The sequence below is a fragment of the Dipodomys ordii genome, unplaced genomic scaffold (genome assembly GCF_000151885.1).
Source record: "Dipodomys ordii isolate 6190 unplaced genomic scaffold, Dord_2.0 Scaffold65, whole genome shotgun sequence".
In the NCBI taxonomy this organism is placed as follows: domain Eukaryota; kingdom Metazoa; phylum Chordata; class Mammalia; order Rodentia; family Heteromyidae; genus Dipodomys; species Dipodomys ordii.
In genome coordinates, this window is record NW_012267281.1 from 5785349 (window position 1) to 5808511 (window position 23163).

Sequence of the window (23163 nt, forward strand, 5' to 3'; positions counted from 1 at the left end):
AGAAAGAAATGTAATTCTTACATTTGAATTTCCCTATGATTATTATTTTTAAAATGCAATAAATTTTCATTCCTCTAGCTATCATTTTTGCCCACTAAGTAATGAAGAAATAAAAAGAAAAAAATTAACACTAAGTTCACAATACAGATGTGAAAAAATAGTTTGAAATATACTTAATATAAATATGTATTTTATACATATTTATTTCTACATAAGTTAGTTTCTATTTATATCAATGTTAATTCTTTACTTGTGAAGTTTTTATTTTAAATATCCAGTTTTCATACTACATAAAATTCTAGGTTAAGAATAAAGAACTGTTAAAGTCCAATTTCTTCCATAAGTCAATACTAAATCTAGATCTGGATGGAGAATTTTCAATATTGTTGTAATCACCATTATTATGAAAGAAAATATAAAATGGAACTGACTTTTAAGAAAATCCTTTATAAATTTAAGACAAATAACATGGAAATCCTGGCTGCAGTATTTCTGTTCAATAATTTAAAGCTAATAAAATTAATCTGATGCTGGTTGCCTCTCAAAGTACGTTCTTCTGCAAGGATGGGAAGACCAGTTTGACTCACATGTGGATGGGTACCTCACAACTGCTATTATTAGCTAAATTACAGTTTTCAGTTTGGGGAATTAAAATAGGCGCAGAGGCTGGGAAGGTGGCTCAGTAGTAGAGTGCTTGCCTCGCATGCATGAGGCCCTGGGTTCAATTCCTCAGCACCACATAAACAGCAAAAGCCAAAAGTGGTGCTGTGGCTCAAGTGGTAGAGCGCTAGTCTTGAGCTGAAGAGCTCAGGAACAGTGCCAAGGCCCAGAGTTCAAGCCCCAGGACTGAACCCCCCTCCAAAAAAATATAATAGGAGCATAGATGCTGACCAGTTTTAATGAAAGAAGATAATCTTGAGTCCCTAATATTACCTTCCATCTGACTAGTGGGGATTGCTATGCCAGGACAAATTCTTTAGCCTGAAAGACTTCTTGAGACTGCTGAAACAACACAGTCCCCAAGTATTACCTGCCATAGAGTAATAGGTGAATGAGCTGATGATTATTATTTTCTAATTTAAAGTGGTTTTCTCCCTGACATGATGCTAAAATCATTAAACTCCACATCTACAATATCCTTTTTTTCCACTGAAATAAAGGAAAACAAAATCTGTGATATCAAAGACTGTGAACCCCAATAAATCATCTTTTCATGATCTAACTACTTATATTAACTTTGTCCTTTGGAGAAGGCAGAAAGAAAAAGTAGGACTGTTAATGTGTGAATAACAATAGCCATAATTGTTATTACTATAGAAAACACAAATGACTCAGTATTAACTATGAACTTAGCTATGTCTTTGGTCTTTGGGCAAAATATTTAAGATAGGAGCAGGAAAATACAGAAATGCAAAGATATATAATTTTACATTCTTGGGTTGTTTCTAGTTAAATTACTTGAATGACATTTTTGTTTGATTAGGGGGAAGTCTTTTAGAAATGTCCAAGTGTCTCATTATGACATAAACCATCAGTTTTCAATTTTTAAAGAGTCATCTGTGCTGTGGGAAATAATGAAGAGTCCATGTTTTCATCAACTGATTCCCATTTGAAGCTAAATAGATTAGACATTTGTTGGAGATGATTCTTTCTACAACTGGATTACCTATTTATATGGAAATCTTTATGAACAGAACCCGTACCATTAAACTCCAAGAATCCAAGAACCCCTCAAGACCCAGTATCAGCAATTTTTGTGGCCAGACAGATTATATGCAAGTAAAAGAAACATGCTAACTGAACACTCCATTATATGAATAATTTGAACATTGCTGGACAAAGCACCTGGAGAATTTGCTGTAGGAAATATACCTCCACAAATTGGGAAGGAAAGAATGACCTAATAGGTTGTCTCTCCTCCACTCGAATTTCTATGGTTGTTTAAGAAAAACCATCCTACCACAGTGTTGTGAAAGCTTATGCTCCCAACAAGAGGGCAATTCTTCTTGCAGGGAGGAGAGGTTCCGAATTTAACACTTAATCAGAAGGCATGGACAATTCCCCTGGGAACAACATTTTCAAGATACAACGAAAAGGTTGTTGTTCTCTTATTCAAGAACTGAAATGTTAGGAAAAGAATGTTTCTGGTTTGAGTTTTGTTTGGAGGTTAGTGAAATGTATGGTAACCTGTCAGCCTACTGCTTACAAGGCTAGGTGGCCACCTTCCTTGCTACTCAACATGCAAGGCAGTGAGGATGGTTCATGGAAGCTCTGCCAGCTCACCCTGCAACTTTTGCGCTGTTGTGTTAATGGAGTACATGCTGCCTCAGTTTACTATTTCAATAGCAGTGTTTGTCATATGTGCATCCTTAGTTGGTGTAAAGAATAAAGTAGAGGAAGTTAGTATGTGTATTCATGCAGGCTAGCTGTTACTTAGCAAGAAGGAAGAGGATGGAGTTGTTTGCATGTGTAAATGAGTCCGTCCTTGGTCTTCTCTGTAGGGGAATGTCTGATTATTCATAGAGGATTTTGAGGACTTTTTAAATTTTATTTTGTCGGTCATGGGGCTTCAACTCAGGGCCTGGGCACTGCTACTGAGCTCTTTTTCTCAAGGGTAGCACTCTACCACTTTGCATCACAGCTCCACTTCCAGTTTTCTGATGGTTAATTGGAGATAAGAATTTCATGGACTTTCCTTTCTCAGGCTGGCTTTGACCTGTAATCCTCAAATCTAAGCCTCCTGAGTAGCTAGGATTACAGGGGTGAACCACCAGCATCTGGCTGGATCTTGAGTTTTGATTTAATATGTAGAGATGGACAAAATACAACAGGTCAACACAGAAATATTTTTCTATTTGATGGGGGAGAATGATAGGAGTGACACTGTTCACAATACTGTACTCATAAACTGACATGTTGAATTGAAATCTGTACAACTAGTTAAAGATTAAGAAAAAAAGAAAAATAAATATTTTCTATGAATTGCCCTATTTATTTTTGATGGCCACTGTGGATGCAAAATGAAAGGATGATCTTCATAATGAAATGATACACACCCAAGCAAGTATGGATGTTTCCGAGATAGCATATTCTGTTAGTGATTCTGTGCAAAGATGAGCATGCATGCATGTGCATTTGCATGTGTGTATGCATGGTCAGGGTTGAAGGTCAATGTTGAAGGCCATAGCATAGGGAAGGACTCATGTAATGTTGTCACCCATGTTTACAAGTCCTGGGGTCCTCAGGTGTTTTTGCTGCTGGTGGACGTGCAAAGGTCACTTCTCACACGGACCTCACAGATTTTACCACTGCACCTGCTTTTCTTCTTTTTAATTTTTTAAAATTTTTAAAGAAGGGACACTGTTTAACATTCAAAACCTTCATTATTTTCATTATTCTTTCTCCTAAGTAAATCTGCATTGAAGGCATGAAAACTTTATTCCTTATGGGAATCACAAGGCTGAGTTTAGAGATTACTTCTAGGATAGATTTATAGATGCAACTTTCCCTCCTATCCTCTTAAAAAGAGGCAAACGGTATTATTGCAAATAACCTTTAAGATAATTAACTGACAATGCTGCAACTAGCATAAAAATCTTCCTTCAGGCGACACCTAATTTAAGTGTTACTGGCACAAAGTGGAGACAGATTGTGCATTACCACTGCAATATTTACATAGCAGAAACCCACAGAGCAGGAAACGTGAGGCTCAATGATGCACTAAATTAGGAACAACCGTTCTCCAGTGTTAATTTGCTTTCCATTCTATCCAAATCTCAAGTCCAGAAATCGGTACAAACACACATACAACCTCCCACTCTTAAATGATTAAACCAGAGGAGATTTTTGTACTTTTTTGTGCCCCTCCCCCAAATTAAAATAACTTGAAATTTATTTCTTTTCTCCACAAGAACCATTTGGTTCAAACTGTGTTTATTTCATTACAACTTGCTCTCACTTTGATCTAAAATTATTTTCATATGATGCTGCATGGAATTCTACAGAGGAAAAACTAAACAGACTTCTATTTTCTCTAAGGATGCCAATGTATTTTATGAAAAGAATAAAACAAGAGACTGGAGAGCTAGCTATAGTGAGATATTTAGGAATGGAGAGGGGAAATCTACCTTCACTGACTGTCTCACCCTTCACCCCCCCCCCATCACCAAATAAAATGAATTTTCCTCAAGCTATTCAAACATTTTTTCCATTCTCCCCCAGAGTATTTTAAACCCCCGTTTTACCCAAGGCGGTGACAAAACATTTACCTTTCCTAATTGCTGGTGCTCGTTAAAGGCAGCAATCAGTTCCTTAGCCCACTGGATTTTCTCTGGGGAGGGAGTGAACTGCTCCTGGACGATGGGGATTTGGTTGGGGTGGATCACCTGCTTACCTGAAGAGAGTAAGCACACCAGAATTTCACCTATGGACAGATGTGCAAACAAAATGTGTGCTCCAAATGTCTCACTATATGCTAAATAACTAACTGCAAACTTTTTTGAAGGAAAAAAAGCCACACAACAGAATAAAACCAAACCCATAATCAGGCAAGCTTTTCCAGAATACATATCACATAATAACCAAACGATTGCGTTTCTGACCCTATAGAAATGCCACCTCAGTGCAGATAATCTCTGTTTTTAGTTACAGGTGGAATGGCCAGGCAGCTTGCTGAGTAACTGTTTTGCTTGGGAATTTAGGTGATAATGTCTGCAAATTAGAGTGATCATTTGGAGTTAAAGTAGAATAAAATTGATCATCAAATCTCCTAATATTGGCAAGTTGTCTTTTGCTTATTTTGTAGAGTTATGCCACCTTCCATGATATCTTGAAGTAGCACATCCGTTTTCATATAGCTTATAGAAACAGACATTACAACAATATTAATCTTAATTTTCTTCCTTTAAGATGAACATGTGTCATTTCTAACATGTATTTATTTCAATAAAATAGTGTATTTAATACCTAAGGTAGAAAGCAGATTTGAATGCTGTGGCCTTCAGATGATTCTATTTTACTGAAAGTATACGGAAAACTTCTGTATCCAAAATACATGCAGATTTTCCCTTTTTGTCTGGAATGAAGGGCAGCTGTTTCCCACTTCATAAGCACCTTACACACTGCTAGAAAAAATTCCTATCTCTATAGACATACCTTCAGAAATACTTAGTTCTTTTTGAAGCTTAAGGATTTTAAATAAAAATATCATACAGATTAAGGATTTTAAATAAAAATATCATACAGATTTATGTGTCTAAGGCTTCTGTGAAATCATGCTGTTGTTGGGAAAAAAACAATTTAGTAATCAGGGAAATGTGAAATCTAATTAGGCTATTAATAAAATGCAGGATAATTTAATGATATAATAATGGTAAGATTGTTTTATTACATGATAAAGTTACAGATACAATTTGCCTCTTTAAAAATGAATGTACTCTTAATGCTCATTCACTCTCTTGGATATATTTGTTGGTATATTAATTTACTCAGCTTTTAAAATAGTTGTTTTAATATTTACCTAGTATGCATTAAACCTGAATGTTTTAGAAAATGTTTTTATGCATTTATAATTTTTTATACATTTATAAAATCTTTTTATAAAGTTTTGTTACTTCAATTATTCTGTGGAATAGAAATAGGAACAATGTTGGATTTTTAGTTCTTCATTTAAAGGAGTTTAATATCTTTTCTTTGCCATGCTATAAGTACAAAATCCTTTCATTGCTATTTCATTCTGTAAGCATACTAATAAAACATTAAAAACCTATATAAAGAATAGTACTTTATGATTATTTAAATCACTATTATTTAAATAATAAATAATTGTAACACTATTGTTAAATATTAAATTACTAAGTATTATCATTAAATATTACTTAAACAGTAATTATTATTTAATAATTTAAATCTATTATTTTAATAAATAATTTATTAATTTATTTAACAATTATTTAATAACAGTATTATTCAAATAACAAATCATAGAACTTTAAACTATTTGAAGAATAATATCTGGAAACAACATAAGAGCTCTTTCCAATAATAGATATTGAGATAATATTTTAGTAATATAACAATTGTTACTATATTATTAATAAAGGTTGCCATAATAAAGGTAGTCATTTTCTACTAATTGTTAGTCCTGAATTTTCTAAGTTATGTACATAACTTACAATTATGTACATAATTAACAAAGCATATTTCATAGCAACTTCCTGCTATAGGTACTGTAATTTGAGGAGCAAATAATCTACTTACAATACTGTGAAATCTCTGAGAGCACCTGGGTACCTATATTTTGGTAACTGGGCTATTTTTAGGTTTTAGAAATTTCCGTACATTCGTATGTGAACTTTTCTTTTATTGTATTGTATGTATTCCAACAACTAGCCACAGGCTTTAATGCCATGTGAGAATGAGGCAAATATTTTATCCAGAAGAGTTGTTATTGACAAGTTACTGAGAGGGTGCAAAATTGGACGACATTAAAATTTATGACCATGAAATCCTTTTTACAGTACCACTTGATATATCTTGCTTTAAATCAATACCTGTCAAGTCTTTTAGGTAACTGTATGATGGTGTCATTTTTGTCTTCTACAAAAGACTGCAAAAAGAAGAAAACCTATAGTGCTTCATATTTATAATCTTTCTTCTCAGCATGCAGTCCTGGAGTAACTATAATGACTAAGTCAGCTGGTAAAGCTTTATTCCAAGATTTAGTTTGAGTGTCTTTTTATTAAAAAAAAAAACAACAAAAAACAAAACCTAAAGTTAGTAACTATTTATCTAGCCAATGCATCGATTTAAAGTCAATCAACATGGATTGTTACCCCAGGAAATAATGACTGTAGTAAAGAAACTATAGCCCCCATTTGGGTATATGACTTTTAAAACATGACAAATTTTGAAATACTTATTTTGAAAGTACAGAAAATTCTTATAGCCCAAACTCAATCTTCTTTATGAGTGTTGTGGATAACACAATCTTTCCTGTGGATTTTAAACCTTTCCACTACCTGGTCCAGATAGGTATTCCGGGGTACTTATATTTCTTTCATGGTCCCCGCCTGCTCTCTCCCCACCACAGGTCCTCCCTCCGGACTTTCTTCTTTTCTCTCCTTTCCTCTCTTCTCCTGAAAGGCGTAAGGTATGGAAATTAAATGCCAAACAGATCATGAGTAGTCTAAAGTAGTAAAAGCATTTATTTCTTTAAACAAATACTATACATAATCTCATACCTTTTAATTGCCTTTTATTTATCTGTAGAAATATAATTGGGGCAACAAAGACCTTCTCTTTAAAAATTACAGAATGGTTCTAGTGTGTGGCCCCGCGTATGGCCGTGTTCACTTGAATATGCAATGGGCACCATGCCCTCAGTTCCTCCCCGTCCCCCCGCCTCCATTTCGCAGTGATTTAATACTCCCTGTTGTGGAGAAACAACAGTGCCAGGTCCATAAGTTTCTCGTGCTGAGTTGGGCACAGTCTAGAAATTTAAACCGGATTTGAAATAGCCTGTCTTCTGTGATTAAATTGGGGACCAATTTAATTCACTCCTGTGCCCCTCAGAAACTCTCCCACCCCCTTAGAGTCTCTGGGACAAACAGCATCCCAGAGGAAGCTGAGGAAGCCCAGGCCATTTCTGGGGGCTGGTGGCAGAGGCCAGGACCCTCTCTTTTCTATTGAGTCGGTTCTGACTACAGGGCAACATCTGGCTGCCTAGCAGCCAGTGCCACACATTTTAGGAAAATGACATCAGGGTCTATTAGGTAGATTTTGTGAAGTTTTTTCCCTCCAACGTTTTCCATTTGGGCCACATCCTAACCAGTTGTTGGAAAGAGACAGGGACAAGAACAACCTCCTACTGGCTCAGTAGTAGAGTGCTTGCCTTGCATGCATGAGGCCCTGGGTTCGATTCCTCAGCATCACATAAACAGAAAAAGCTGGAAGTGGCGCTGTGGCTCAAGTGGTAGAGTGCTAGCCTTGAGCTGAAGAGCTGAGGGACAGTGTCCAGGCCCAGAGTTCAGGCCCCACAACCGGAAAAAAAAAAAAAAGAACCACCTCGTGGCCATGTCAGGGGGCTCTTTTCTTTCTCAGTCACTATTATACGTAGGGAGGAGTCATTCAAGGAACAGTTCAGACAATGGAAAAACATTTCTCTAAAAGGGATCACCTTTCCTTTTTTTTATTCAAAGAATTAGAAGTTCATGATTATTTTAGTTCTGTGTTAAAAATACAAATTTCAGTGCTTTATTTAATTCTAAAATAACTATATTACTCTTTAACTAATTACTCTGTCTTTCGATTTTGTTTTGGGTTAAGTTATACTCTGTCCAGCCATCTTTTACATTTCAGAGGACATTATGAGACTTTTCTTTCAGCAAATGCAAATTAGATACAAGTATCAAAATACTGATAGAAGTGATACTTGCTTCGTTCTCTCATTACTTGGTGTATTTCTAGTACTATTCTTAGCATTTTCAGCATGAAAATAAACAAGAAAGGACTGCTGGTCTATGGTCCCCATAGTGGCCAAAAGGTCCTATGGTTACTTTTACAAAAATATACATATTTCTCATATTTCTGTTGTAAAAACCACCATTTTCAGTGGCTTCCTGGTTTTGTGAGGTCAGGAGCTACCAGGTACGCCGATGGGCAGATGCCCGCCTGAGCCCCAGGAGGCCTCTGCTGACCCCACGGGCCACTGGCCCACGTGTTGCCAGGTGCGCCGATACTTTAACTGGGGAATGGGGGAGAGAAGGGCCTGGAGTGGCCAAAGAAGGAAAAACTAGTTATGTGCGCAAATCAGATCACAGATGATATCAACATTTGTTAAAGAAACAAATTAATATTTTGACTATTTGGGGAAAGTCTTCTACACATCATCCCAAATCCTTCTAACAATTCACTCAAAACCATTTTTGAAACAGCCTCACCCCTTCCCAAGGCTTAACTAAAAACTATAATAAAATACTGAAGAGGATAGAAAAACAAGTGGTAATGAATGTGAAGAGAAAATAAAATGAGTAGACCATCTTTTGATTTTCAAAGCCAAATAAAAATGTGATGATTTGTTTGTCAGTTCTATTGGAACTTTTCCTGTGGCAGATAGGGGGATAAATATATGAGACTTCTGGTGATGTTAGAGATGCGTTTTCTGGTTCTACTTCTCTTTTGCTGGGATAGTTGCTAATCTAAACACTGCTTTCAAAGATCACATTAGAAGTCATACCAGTGAAGCCCATGGCAGCTCCCTGTCTTGACTGTTTGAGAAGGCCGTCTCCATCCCGGAAGTCGATGTACACCAGATCAATGGCTTGTAGGCCGAAGGCCTTTGCTACCACAACAATCTTCTGCCGGGCATAGAGGATGTCCTGGGTCTCTTTACTACTTGTTGCTCCTGAAAACAGGAATGTGGACAGAAAATAGAGGCTTTTAACTTTGAGAAACATTTATTATTTATTTACTAACTTTGGAAAGGCACTTATTATAAAAATTCAGTTTGTACAGACAGCTGTGTCTCCCTGGGAAATGCTTCTCAGAACAATACATATTCAAATGTACAGGAAGAGAGGGGCACAGAAGGGCAGATCTAAACCACATACATGTCTATTTCACTGGCTGAGCGTCTCTCAATATAACCATTTTTACATGCCACAAAGAAAGGCCCTGTTTATTTCAGGAGGTGGCATTAGGGTCACCGTGATTTCCTGATAGATTTTTCTCCATCTTGTCATTGTTTGGGAAGTGTCAGTCCAACGACAGCACCACAGAAAGTGGCTTAAGAAGCGGGCAGGGACACGGCTGACTGCTCACATGAGTGCACAATGGCTGAGCCGGGCTGGCCCAACTGTGCTGGGTTTGCAGTGTCCTGTTCTCACTGAGGTTCTGGGCCCAACACTTCAACCTTTGGAGGGAGTAAGGGAAAGTCACTTATTCCGGGAGCAATGCTTTCTCCAGTTCACCAAGCTGTGGGACACACAAGTCTCCAGGGAGCACTAGTATTAAAATAAATTCCTTTTATTCACCTCACACGGGAGGTGTATGTGTGGATGGCGTTCACTGTTTGCTTGTCTGTGGTACTGGCTGCTTAGGGAAAATGTCTCCACGTCAATGGTATACTGTTCTGGAAATGGGTTCTGTGTCACTACCCACCCCAGTTACACCAACACCCTGGCCAGACGCTCAGTGCTTAGGAACGGGGAACATCAGTGAAAACCAAAATCAGCAAGGTCTCAGTAAATACTTGATAAGAAGGGCTTTGGAATATATTTTAAAGTAAATTTAAGGTCTGGCTTAAATAATATTTACATACTACATTTAATGTAGAAAAATAATTCACGAGGGCAATGTGAAAGCACTTTATATTTGTTTGAAAGGGGCAAGCCAGCCCTCAGACTGATGTGAAGACAGAACATTTAAGCCACCATGAGGCTGATCAGGTAGTGTGTTTATTAGGAGCAACGTATACTCTTCAATGTGCAACAAGCTTTTTATCAGTTACTTTACAAATGAACAAAAGTAAAAAATGCAGTGTTCTGGAAGCAGGACAGCTCTGAGGAGCCCTAAATCATCAGGAAGTGGGGAAAAGCCATTGTCATGGTTGGTAAATACACATTGTTATGTAAATGTCCATGAGGGGGGCAAAGAAAAAATTGTATATAGTATAGACACGCACACACACACACACACACACACACACACACACACACATAGATGAGGAAGAGAGAGAAGTCTTTGGCACCTATGCTGGCTCGAAAATCTTCTCCTCCAAAAACCACTGCGTCTAGAAAAAGGCCCAGTGGAGGCCCAATCTTTACTGTTTCTTCACACACTGCCTGGAAAAGAACAGAACAGAACCAAGTCTCACAGAAACGCACAAATTGTGGGATCCCAGGGTACCCCAGTAACGGAGACCCAGCTCTTGACCCTAGTAGGCTGAAGCAGTCCTGTAAGTCTAGTCCAAATTTAACCCTTCCCACAGGAATTTAGTATCAGTCATAGAAGTGCTCTGTGTGCCTTTGCCTTGCCTAGTGGATTATGTTAATATAGCTTTCCATACAGTGAACATGCTTCTAATGTTCAACGTATGTCGTCCAACTTCTAGAGGAACTTTGAGTTTACTCATTGTGATTATATTATAACTTGTTTATATTTTCCTCAAATTTGTTTTTGTGCTTCCAAAGACTCTCAAATAATAGACATAAAACCACAGGAGAGGAGGAAAGAATTTTAAAGTCAAACTAATTGGATTATTTACATTAGGTTCAAGTAAATGGTCTCAGGATTAAAGACATGTACACAAAACCTACAACTTTAGAGGGGAAAATAAAATGCAACAAGTCGTTCATGATATATTAAGAAAGCAACTTGGGCATTTCTAAATGAATATAAAGATTAAGAACATTCATCACAGACAGAACTGTGAATCTCAGAAGGTAGAGATGTAACCTGCTAATATATATATAGGTGGCAAGAAATGAGAAACTGGTGGGACACTGCTGATTCATTTCAGGTGCTGGAAGAGCTCCTTAAGTACATTATGCAATCAAATGGCAAAACAGTGCTTAAAATTCAATCACTATGAATCTGGTTGCATCTAAAGAATGTGCTTTTGATTCTATTTGGAGGGCTCTAGGCAGGCTGGACAAGCTGGTGGCTATTTGTGCAAACGAGCTGACATAAGACAAGGCTGCAGGCAGCCCCCAAACATCTTCACTCAGCCCCTCCTGTACCATCCCACAGGTCTTGGTTTCTTCTAAACATTTGCTCACACATTTTCTCTCCAGAGCACGGCAACTACCTTTTCCATTGTTTTTAGTGATTTCTTCCTTTTGCTCTCTGGGGCAGAAGAAGAGGCAGAAAAAGAAACAAAAAGAGCTAGAAACTCTGAGGGGAGGTTGCAGGGAGTGCTAGGTAACTGTTCCCAGGTCAGATGGAATGAGATGCATATTTTCAAAACGATATAAAAGAAGACCAAAAAGCTAGCCAAGAATTTGGGAAGGCAGGTCATTTAATGCACCCACACCACATTAAAGACACTTGACTTATGTGGATTAGAACATATTTTATGTTCTAATGTGGCAAAGTGAAATAATAGCCCATAAATTATTTGTGCGCATCAATTTACAAACAATGAGCTTATCTGCTAGATGTTAGAACTAAGACTGCTATAAAGAAGCCAGAAAATTTTCAGATGGAAAGAAAATGAACCAAGTTAATTTAAACAAGTGACAAAATATGTTTTTTATGTACAGTTACCTTATAAATGTAATAATTCAAAGCACATATGTATAAAGTGATTAGTTACTTAATTATTACTAGGATATGTCAATATTTTGTTTTCCAGATTTAGGACTGGGAAGCTTTTCCTTTTTCCTTAATCAATTTCTTTGTTTTCTAAGATGCTGATACCTTGTTTTTGGACTATTACAGATAACAAATAGTGATCAAGGTTTAATCTTGCTTATAAGCCCTTCTAAAAATATATTTTTTAAGTAGATGGTAAAATTCAAAACAATTCTCTTTAAACGAGAAATCAAATACTAACTTATGTAATCACATTATGGTTTTTCTTACCTTAAAATTGAGCAAACCCATTGCAGTTTCCACAAAGGGGATTAAATTCATTGGTTGTTCAAGTTTTCGGCCTTTTAAGTGGAATGAGAATTTGTCTAAAAACTAAAAAGTGTCATAGGTGATTAGTGGGGGGAAAAGTACAACCCCTGAAACCTAGCCACAGAAGTAGTATTTAAGTCTTTGACCTGAGGAAGTAATATCCCAGCCTTCTTCCTTTACACAAAAGAATTAAAAAAAAAAAAAAAAGTAACAAAGTTCCCACCAAACTAAATGTAAAACCCCAAGCATTGCAATCTCCTTCCCCCAGAGGAGCAATTTGAGGCCTAGGAGTTAGACTGGAAGGAGAGAATCCAAGTTTAAATGCTTTCCTTGAAACTATATTTACTTGAGACCTATAGCCCTCTTTGCATTAAATGCAAATGGTAGGCCCTTAAAACAATGCCGGCTCCTCTACCTGCCATTCTGTTTTTCTCGTGCCCAGCACTGCCATCAGTGTAACTGTTCAGCTGCCTTCTACAAGGATTCTATATTATTCCTGATAGCACCATTACCCTTTGTTCTGAAGGTTTTTCTTCAAAATTTTTTTAGCTTACCTAGGAAGACCTTAAAAAGGAAGTTTAATTCTTTGAAGACCAAAGCTTGCCAATTTTTTCCATGAGACCAGTTCACAGCTAGCTCTGTGCTGCCAGTGGGGTAGCCCAAATTCCAAAAATCTATCATCTGGAAACATACAAAAGCTCTCGCCCAGATTCCCCCCACCTCCTCTTTCAAAAGGGGGAAAAAAAACCCACAATCTAAATTGTAAATCTATTATGTCTATCTAGATCTAATAAGATGTGGGAAGATAAAAAAGCAATACAGGTATGATAAAGATATTTTTGTAAATAAAGATGAAAACATATATTCATTTAAAATTTAAGGAATATTCTGCCATTAATTGATATCAAAGGAAAAGGGAATTTTAATCATCTCTCCATTCAGTCTCAGTTGGGTAAATCATATCTAAGAGATTTGCATAAATATAAACCATCAAAGACTTTTCATCTTCAAAGGGGGTTTCAAGACCCTATAAGCTTTGTACTGTAATCATCACAGGTCACCACCCTGCAGGAATAAGGCTGCTATGGCAACATAAAAAAACTAATGCTTAAGGCTTAGCATAATATTCTGACTAATAGAAAGGAAACTCATTTTAAAAGCTGGCAGCCTATTTACCAGAAGCGGGATTAGAGGTGTTATTTCCCCTTTTAGCTGCCCCCTCCTCTACTGTGCACCCCCCCCCTTAAAAAAATCTAATCACTGGGATCTTTAAAAAGCTTTTGAGCAATTTGCAGTAACTTTACAATTAGGCTAAAATAAATCACAGCTTTCAGTAATGAGGAATGATTCCCGGTTGTTCCCTGCCCCTCCCTTTGTAGACACCATCACCTCCCTTAGTAACTTCCACGGAAAGGAATAACTCAACCAAAGCAGAGAAGGCCACGATGTGACCAAATTCATGGTTTTCAATGCAAGGTAAAAGAAAACATAGTTTATGTCACAATTAAGCTAGAGAATGGGCAGTGAAATATTAGTGGTGGGGGGGGGGAGTTGACTATGAACAAGTAGATTTTCTTTGCTCATTACAGAACATTTGCAATGTTACTGTTCTTTGTGATAATCATTTTAACTACAAAAACCATAAGGTTTACAACTAGGTAAACCTCTTTTTTTTTTTTTTTACAAGATATTCCCTGTTCTTACTGAGTCAAATCTTCAGTGTCTTTTGTTTTTAAGCCAATAGGAGGGCATTTAAAAAATTAAATATGCTAGCCCCTCCTCCCCTTCCCCTTCTCCCCTCTCTCTTAAAAAATTGCATTAAGTACTAACACAAAAGGTAACTAGTGGAGAAGTTTCAATTAATTTTTTTCAAAAGGAGACGATTAAATGTTTCCGGCCTGGTAAAGTGTTCATTTCAGCGAGGTGGATGGGGCTGGGGAGGGGGAGGATAAGAAGGGGGAAAAATTACAAAGAGATTGGGGAGGAGATGAAGTAGCAGGGCTCAGCAATTCTTTCAATTCCAGTGCACACCCAATAGTGTGTTGGAAGAATGCTCACTGTTCGGGATTTGTGGGAGAATTGTCCCGCGACAAAAGAGGCCGAGTTACGCTTGTTATAGTCCAATAAGCCGTGCCAGTCAAACAAGAACCCACACTAGCCACAAAAGGCGAGCAAGAGATTCTCACACAAAAGAAAACAAGTAAGCCCATCTTTCAGTTGTGCATCAGGCTCTGGGTTTTTACGCTTCGCATAAATACAAACGGAGAGGAAAAAATAAACAGCTCCAAAGACGACTTCTGCTCAGGGAGAGTTAGTTCTATTTAAATTTCAGCATGTCCCATACATTCAAGAATTTGAAACAGAGTCCAGAGGCCTTGGCTGAAGTCTGGGGGTATCCCCCTCTTAAATAAGGGTAATGCTGGTGATAAACAGGCATTAACGATGAAACCAAAGGGAGAAGTGACTTCAGAGTCCTTTTCCATCAACTTAAGACATATCTGAATGGAGGCTGAGCCCTTAGGCCATTAACACAATCACGCCAGTCTCTCCGAGTCTGAGGGTATCCTTGCCAGGAGAACTCCACTTTACTAAGTAAATACTAGTCCCTGAGGATGGAATTGAAGAAATATCTAACAGAAACAGTGGTATGTATGTGTACAACTTTAAATTTTCTAGTGGCTCTATTCCAAGAGTAAAATGGAACAGGGGAGGTTAATTTATTTTCATCATCTCTTATATCCAACTTGATAGATCCTCGATATCATTTCAGCGTACAATCAATAGAAAGTTTATTGACATATTTTACATCCTTTTAAAGAAAAATCTCACAAGGGGAGTAGCCAGTCTTCAAAATCAGGTGTGTAGTTTATGCTTTGAGTACATCTCAATTTGCACTGGCCACATTTCAAGGGCTCAGGCACCACGTGTCAGGTGATCCCTGTACTGAACAGGACAGATCTGCTATATAGAGTTGTATTAAAAAAATAAAAATGAAAAAGGTGAGGACTTCACCAGGTTGTTACGAGAGGAGAGCTGTTGCTGTTTCCAAAAACTTCAAGATAATACTAGATATCACTGTGGTCCCACACTACCCATTTGTCCCCACAACAAACCCACCCAGCATCTCTAGATCTCGGGCTCTGTCCCAGGGGGAATCCAACTAAAAGGTTATTTTGTTCCACAGAAACCTGCAGAATAACAGCAACTCCCCAATAATATCTAGCCTTTCCTTATTTTGCAAGGAAAACAATCACAGTTATAATTGAACCCATTTCAAAAGTTTTCTTAAGTAATGTGACATGCCATCCACTTTATATTTCAGGCTTTTATTGGCTGATAGGTCTGTCATGAAACGCAAGCACACCTGTCAACAATTTAAAAAAAGGACACACTAGAGAACTGTTCAGGAAATAATATCTGTGCTAATTAAAACCACTAGTTAAAAGCTTCCTGTTTATTCCTCTAGCTGCCCTAAGCAGTGACCTTTTCTTCCCTTCCTTTGGGTTCATTTTTTAATATGCAGTGAGTGTCCTCTCACTGCCGGTGATGATTTCAAATGCATCTCAGCAGGCGCCCCTTACGTCATAGCTCGTCCAGGTGGAGGCCTTGGCTTCCGGCCTGCAGCCTGGAACAGGGATGCCACACTCAGGCAAGCCATGGTCCTGGGTCTGCTCTGTGAGGGCCATGAGAGGTGTGCTCATCACACTACAAGTTCAATTAGGAAGCAGAAGCATCTTTCTTCAAAAAGTGGAGCTGTTGTACAGAATGCTTTGGGCAAAGCACTAGGTCCAGGGGAAGGAAACAGGTGCTTGTGCACTCCGTTTGCTCACTGCCCTTCTCTCTCTCCTCTCTGTATGCATTTAAAAAACCAGTGACACGCCAATCCTTTTATCTGCTACTCCTTAGCTGGCCCCAGTGTCTTACAGCAAAGCATTAGCTACTCACCCACTGAATTTCTTCAGGACCCTCCACTTTCGGTAGCATTAGGCTGGATGGCAGGACTCGGGACTGGAGGAGAGTCTCCAGGTCAGCTCCAGCCAGGCCACTGGATACCGAGTTTACTCGAACACACTTTTCAGTTGGACCCAGATCAAACTCTTCAAGTGTTTTCACTATTCTGATTCGAGCTTCATTCTATATAAAGAAAATGTATCTCCTAAGTTTATCTGTATTGTTAACAGAAACATAATCAAACAGTCTATGAAATTGCTATGAGGATTCAGTCTGAGTACCAATTGTGAGATCTACACATTTCTTGCCCATCAAATAAGTGGTATTTGAGATAAATCTTCCAGTCAAATAGGGGAGTAATTGCTTCTATCTGCATTCAAGATGGCTGTACCAAAGCTGGGATCCACCAGCACACACACTGTTGTATTTCTAAATAATAGTGGCACTTTGTTCATTAGTGGTGCTGTCCGATTGAGAAGGTAGAATAATTAATAGGCAATTGTTCATTGATTGGGAATTAACTAAAGCCTAAGCATGTCCTTTATCTGCATTTTCTCACTTAAGAAATGTAAGAAACTGGATGACATTTGGATAATGGCAGTCTTGATCTGTCAGCGTATTCACATTTGGGAAAAAATAAGGATTTGTTTTTATTTTTTCCCCAAGTATCATAGCCTATTATTATTGTTATCTTATTCTTTTGTCACTGAGTTTGGGCTTGACGTTCAATTAGGAAGGTGCTCAAAGGACTCTGACACTATTTTAGAAGAAAATCTCCCACTTGTTCAGGTGCAAGACAGCTTTAAGATCACCATGAAATCCCCTCAGAAAGTGCTTGACAAATACATTTTTCCCTTTGATTTGACAGTCTTTTTCTCCAGTTATGAAAAGTTGCAAGGTTGAAAGTCCGCTTCAATATTTGAATTATTCCTCCCAAAATTGTATGGGATGAAGCCAAATATGTTATTGATTGCCTTTGAGTCAGTGACGAAGGTGGCAGTATATTGAGGGCTAAGGGGTAGTATCAAGAAGTATCAAGAGAAAGAAAGCACTTAGCGCCATTACTTCCTGCCAATTTCAACTTCAAAAACAAATTTCTCCAGCTTGCCAACAGCCCTCAACAGAATGAATACTTATCAAAAGTAGTTTCATTTGGGAAGAGTTTTTTTTTTTTTTTTCGGTCAGTCGTGGGGCTTGAACTCCGGGCCTGGACGCTGTCCCTCAGCTCCTCAGCTCAAGGTGAGTGCTCTACCACTTGTGCCACAGTGCCACTTAAAATTTTTTTTAACAATATATAGCCAGTTGAATAGCAATATTTATCTAGGAAAAATAGAGACAAGACTTATTTATGCCAATGTGGACTTTAAATCTAATCAATGAGATGACTCAGAACAGTAGATCTAAACCAGATGGATGTAGGCTGACTCCATGGAAGCAAGGAAAGCTTCCAAATGTAGTCTGGGTTAATGGTGTGAGGCAACAGTAGCTTAGAGCTGTCGGGTCAGATGGAAACAGTAAGTACATAGGACCAGTTTAGGACAGCAATGTGGAATCCTGCTTTGGCTGCCAATAATTAGGCCATGCTTAGACAAAGCAAGAGAAAGCTCATAGTAGCTAAATCAGGGATGATGTAGCCAATAGTAATTTGGTTCCATGTCACGCCTTTGGCTACTCCACAGCTCTGGAATTCATCCACCATGCACTCTACTTGCAGCCACTAAATACAGAAACACTGAAGATGAAGGACAGAAGGTAGTTTGATATTGTGATTCTAAGGCAGTCTACAGCTGCAGGAGGAATTCTTCCCACTTCTTGGTAATGCAGGTGTTTAGAACCTTGTCCTCAGAAGCCCTAAAATGTGTCATGCTCATGTAGCCTGGACAAACTACAAGCTACAGATTATTCCAGTTTGTAAGCATTCAAACTCCCAGGTTTTCATTCAGTTGCAAGTCAGCTTTGCCTCCGTCTATTGGGATAGATTTCCTGGGAAATCAAAGGAGAACACTAGAGTGGCTAAGCCAAAATGCTTTTTTTTTTTTTTGGTGATGGTGGTAGTTGTGGGGCTTGAACTCAGAGAACCCAAGCATTGTTCCTGGGCCTTTTTGGTCAAAGCTATTGCTTTACCATCTGAGCCACAGATCCACTTCTGGGTTTTTGGTGGTTAAATGTCTCATGGACTTTTCTGTCTGAGCAGGCTTCTAATCATGATACTCAAATCTCAGCTTCCTGAGTAGCAAGAATTACAGGTGTGGAGCCACTGGCATCTGGCCCAAAATGCATTTTAAAACCTAAATTAAGGATTGGCATGGTGGTCCACATCTGCAGTTTCAGGTAGATGGAAGGTTTAGTATGGTCAGAGGATGACCAGGGCAAAAACAAGACACCTTATTCATAGGTAAAGCTAAATAAATAAATAAAGGGGCTAGGAGTGTGGGTCAAGTGACAGAGTACTTGCCTAGCAAGTACTTGACCCTAAATTCATATCCCAATACTGTGCCCCAAGACCTTCAAAATTATTAGAATGAACACCTAAGTGGTAGTGCATACTTACAATCATCCCAGCACTTAGGAGAATAAGGCAGAAAGATCATGAGTTCAAAGCCAGCAGGGGTATATAACAAGAACCTTTTCTTTAAAAAAATGAAGAATAAAACCTCCACCAATTATTGGAATCTTCATGCCCATCTTCTAATGTACACTGCCACGCAGGAACCCTGGCATTGTCAACTTCCTAAAGTGTTAACTGTCACACAGTCTGACCGCTAAGCCGTGTTGCTATTTCACTTGGATCTGAAGAGGCTGTTTGTTCAAAGCTTATATTCTAAACCTGTTTGTGGTTTTTATTTTGAAGTCAGATTGCCATGGTTTCAGCACATTCCCGTTTTCTTAGGAAAATTCAGCTCTTACGAAACTGGCTGCAAATGAAGTACCTAAATCCAATTTTAGGCATAATCTGATTAGAACTTTTCATGTTATAATAATGAGCTCAGCACTTTATTGGGCTTTTTTTTTTTTTTTTGGCTTTTTCCTCTTCATCATTGCTCACCATTCCAACAAGAGACATGGCTGGGGAGGTATAATGCCACCCAATACTCTTGTAAACAGGCGGCTGCTTGTTACAATTTACATAAACCAAGTGTGCGTCCCACCGTGTCCGACAACTTCACTAAATTTACACCGGCCAACACGCATGTTGATTTTTTTTTTCCTTTTTGGTATTTTAATGGTGAAATACTTCACTGTGCTAGCAAACACACCCAGACCATCTGCTGGGTTGAGAGGAAAGGCAATTTCTAAGAACAATGAAGTTTAGCGCTGGGTGTGCAGTTAGAGAGAATCAGTCTAACCCAGTTGTGAAAACAAAGACATTCAATCTGTCTGTCTGTCTGCCTGTCTGTCTCCCTCTCCACCCCCCCCCCCTGCTTTCTTCCATTCCTCTCTTCCCATCCTCCTCCCTCCCCGTTTCCACTCCTTTTTCCTGGCCTTGCCCATCATTCCAACTCCTTCTTCCTTCGGAGGAGTAGCCCGACACTGGAGGCCCTAGCCCCTTTCTCAGAATGTCCCTTAGTGACCTGCTGGGGTTTGTTTTCGGGAAGGAGAGGAACTTCTCTGTGGAAAAAGGACAGGGATCTGAAAGAGGCCTCTGGAGAACGGAGTTGGGGGACCCTGCACCCCAGAGGCAGAGCGGATCGTTCCCGAGGAGCCTGGCCTCTCCATGGGGTGACCGAGCCTTCCGCACACACCTGGCGAGCGGGCAAAGACTGACTCAGGGAACGCAGGCCTCCATCCATAGCTCCATTCCGTCTCCCAGGAGCCCAGTGGCCCTACAGCCCGTCAGGAGCAGCGCGGGACGCCGTGAGCCCAGGGGCCTCTGCCGGCGGCCCCGCGTGAAGGACGGGCTTCCCACAGCCGGCTGGGGCCAGGAGCTCGGGAGCAGCTGGATTCCATCACCTGGGCACGGGAGATCTGCCTACTCCAGAATTAAAGGAGAAATCCAGCCAAGAACCCGCGGTTCCCTCGGGCGGTGCGGTGCGGTGGGGCCTTCGGGCGGGTGGGTGGGCTGCACTGCGCACCAGCTCCGGGCTTCCAGGGGCCTGGCGCTGCCGGTGCACGTCCAGCAGCAGCTCCCTTGCACAATGACAGTAAGTGCCTGAAGCAATAGCATCTGCACAGTCCCCGAGGGAAGCCTTCGCCTTGGCCTGCAGTGCTGCGCACGGTGGCGCACGCTGCGTGCCACACGCAGGGCACTGGGAAGCCAGGCCTCAAGGTTTGGCCATTAAGACATAGTAGGCAGTTCCTGAACTCACGGAGATGCACAGCATTTTATATACATATACATATATATATATATATACACACATATATACACATACACACATATACATATCTTAAATATATATCATATTATACACACACACACACACACACACATACACACATATATCATTAAGACTTTCATCCCACAAAAGGCAAGTCGCCATGTCCTCTACTCAGGAACACTAGTTTTATCTTTTGTGGACTTGCCCATCTTATCAGCCCATTTCCACAGCATCTAATGTGTAAAATGCTGTCACAGGCCTGGGTAGAGATGACATCATGAGGTGGTCCAAGTTTTGAGCTGAAGGCCCCAATATCAGCATTTTTCAAAAATAGTGTGGCAAATGTCAAAGTCAAATTTGGTTAAAAAGAATAAAAATATGTCTGAGTGACTTGTTCTACTTAAAGAACACCCTGTTTTATTTTATTTATTATTTTGTCAGTGGTGGGGCTTGAACTCAGTCAGGGCCAGCACTGAAGGTTGGTGCTCTACCACTTAGAACCACAGCACCACTTCCGGCTTTCCAGTGGTTAACTGGAGATAAGAGTCTCACAGAGTGGCATGGAACAACAATCTTCAGAGCTCAGGCTCCTGAGTGGATAGGATTACAGACGGGAGCCTGACAACAACCTTTTTTTTTTTTTTAAATATGATGTTTCCTTTTTTTTTTTTTTTTTGGTGCCAGTTCTGGGGCTTAAACACATAGTCTACTCACTGTCCCTGAGCTTTTTCAGTCAAGGCTACTAGCACTCTAACCATTTGAGCCACAGATCCACTTCTGGCTTTTTGATGGTTAATTGGTAATTAAGAGTCTCATGGACTTTCCTGCCCAAGCTGATTTCAAGCCACAAACCTCACATCTCAGCCTCCTGAGTATAAGCAGGACAGGTCTGAGCCACTGGCACCTGGCTATGATTTTTTTTTTATGCAGTTATACTAAAAAAAACTTCCTAGATGAAAGAAATGACATTGATCAAGATGTATTGTACTCATAAACTGACATCCTGAATTGAAACTCCTTTGTACAACTACTTAAAAAATTAATTTAAAAATCTTCCTATGGCACAATATAGACAATTACTAGCAAATTATATTGTATTTGTATAAATATATAACATTTGTCACTGTAATCAGAGAACATGTAATTCTAGCTACTCAGCAAGCTGAGATCTGAGGATCACAGTTCAAAGCCAGACTGGGCAGGAAAATCTGTGAGACTCTTATTGCTAATTTACCACCAAAAAGCCAGAAGTAGAACAGTGGCTCAAGTAGTAGAGTACTAGCTTTGAGCCAAAAAGATCAAGGACAGCACAAATATTTTATAATAATCATAGAGATTGCATTGAAAAACATGAATTGTCACTGATTCTTGGAAACCAGTATTGTATTTTGTTAGGCAAGGTAATAGGGTTTTAATGCCTATTAATTGTACAAAATAATGAGTTTCATTGTGACATTTTCAAAAATGTATATAACATCCTTTGATTATATTGGCTTTCTATCTGATTTTCCACTAGGTGAAAAAGAAGTCACAATTTGCCCATTTTCTAAAAAAGGAAAGATCTACAGTGATATTGAGTATACCATACGCACATAAATCACATGAGTTTTATTTATAAGTATTTACAAGCCAGGCCCTGTTTATTTTAAACCTGTACATTTTGGTAGAGCAAAGTTTTTGATGCGTTAATAATGAAAGCTACTTTAAGACACAGGTTTATAGAAAAAAAACAAAAGGAATCAGTTTTTATTTGAAATGCTAAGAAGGCTTGGAATATGTCTGAATGGGAAGCTTATTGAATTTTTGGTCAAACCCAGAAATGAAGAAAAGTCTATAAAACACAATGATACTATAGAAAAATCTATTAAAAGAATTCATTCTGATGATCTCTGAGCAATTATTTCTAAAAGACATTAGAGAAATGGATGAGTTATGCAAGCCTTTACATAACTTTTCAAAAATTACAAGACAGAGAATTTAAATTTGTCCATCTCACGGTATTTCACCTGAAATGCACAAAGAGAACTATAAATAAACATTAGCCTCTAGTCAATGAAATGCATGCAGAAGTACATAAGAGGAAATGAACTGCTGTCCAAGTAATATGAATTGATGAATGGACATGAGGACAGATACTTGGGTAGATGCAAGTTAAAGAAAGCAGTAAACATACTGGGATAATACAACAGGTTGATATGTGTATATTCACTGTATCATCTTAACTTTTCTGATGTTAAAATTTTCTGTAATAAAACTGGGGAAAGTTTTTGAA

General features: G+C 38.8%; 1 protein-coding gene across 3 annotated transcripts in view; it reads right to left on the reverse strand.

Annotated features, from left to right (window-relative positions):
* Clybl (citrate lyase beta like) overlaps nt 1–23163 on the reverse strand; it is a 185872-nt gene that overhangs the window by 12678 nt on the left and 150031 nt on the right. For all 3 annotated transcript variants that reach the window (XM_013023020.1, XM_013023019.1, XM_013023018.1), the window contains exons 3-7: nt 16567–16755; nt 12583–12684; nt 10748–10841; nt 9236–9403; nt 4269–4393 (exon numbers count right to left, since the gene is read on the reverse strand). In XM_013023020.1, coding sequence (XP_012878474.1) covers nt 4269–4393; nt 9236–9403; nt 10748–10841; nt 12583–12684; nt 16567–16755 — 678 coding nt within the window. The remainder of the gene's footprint in view (nt 1–4268; nt 4394–9235; nt 9404–10747; nt 10842–12582; nt 12685–16566; nt 16756–23163) is intronic.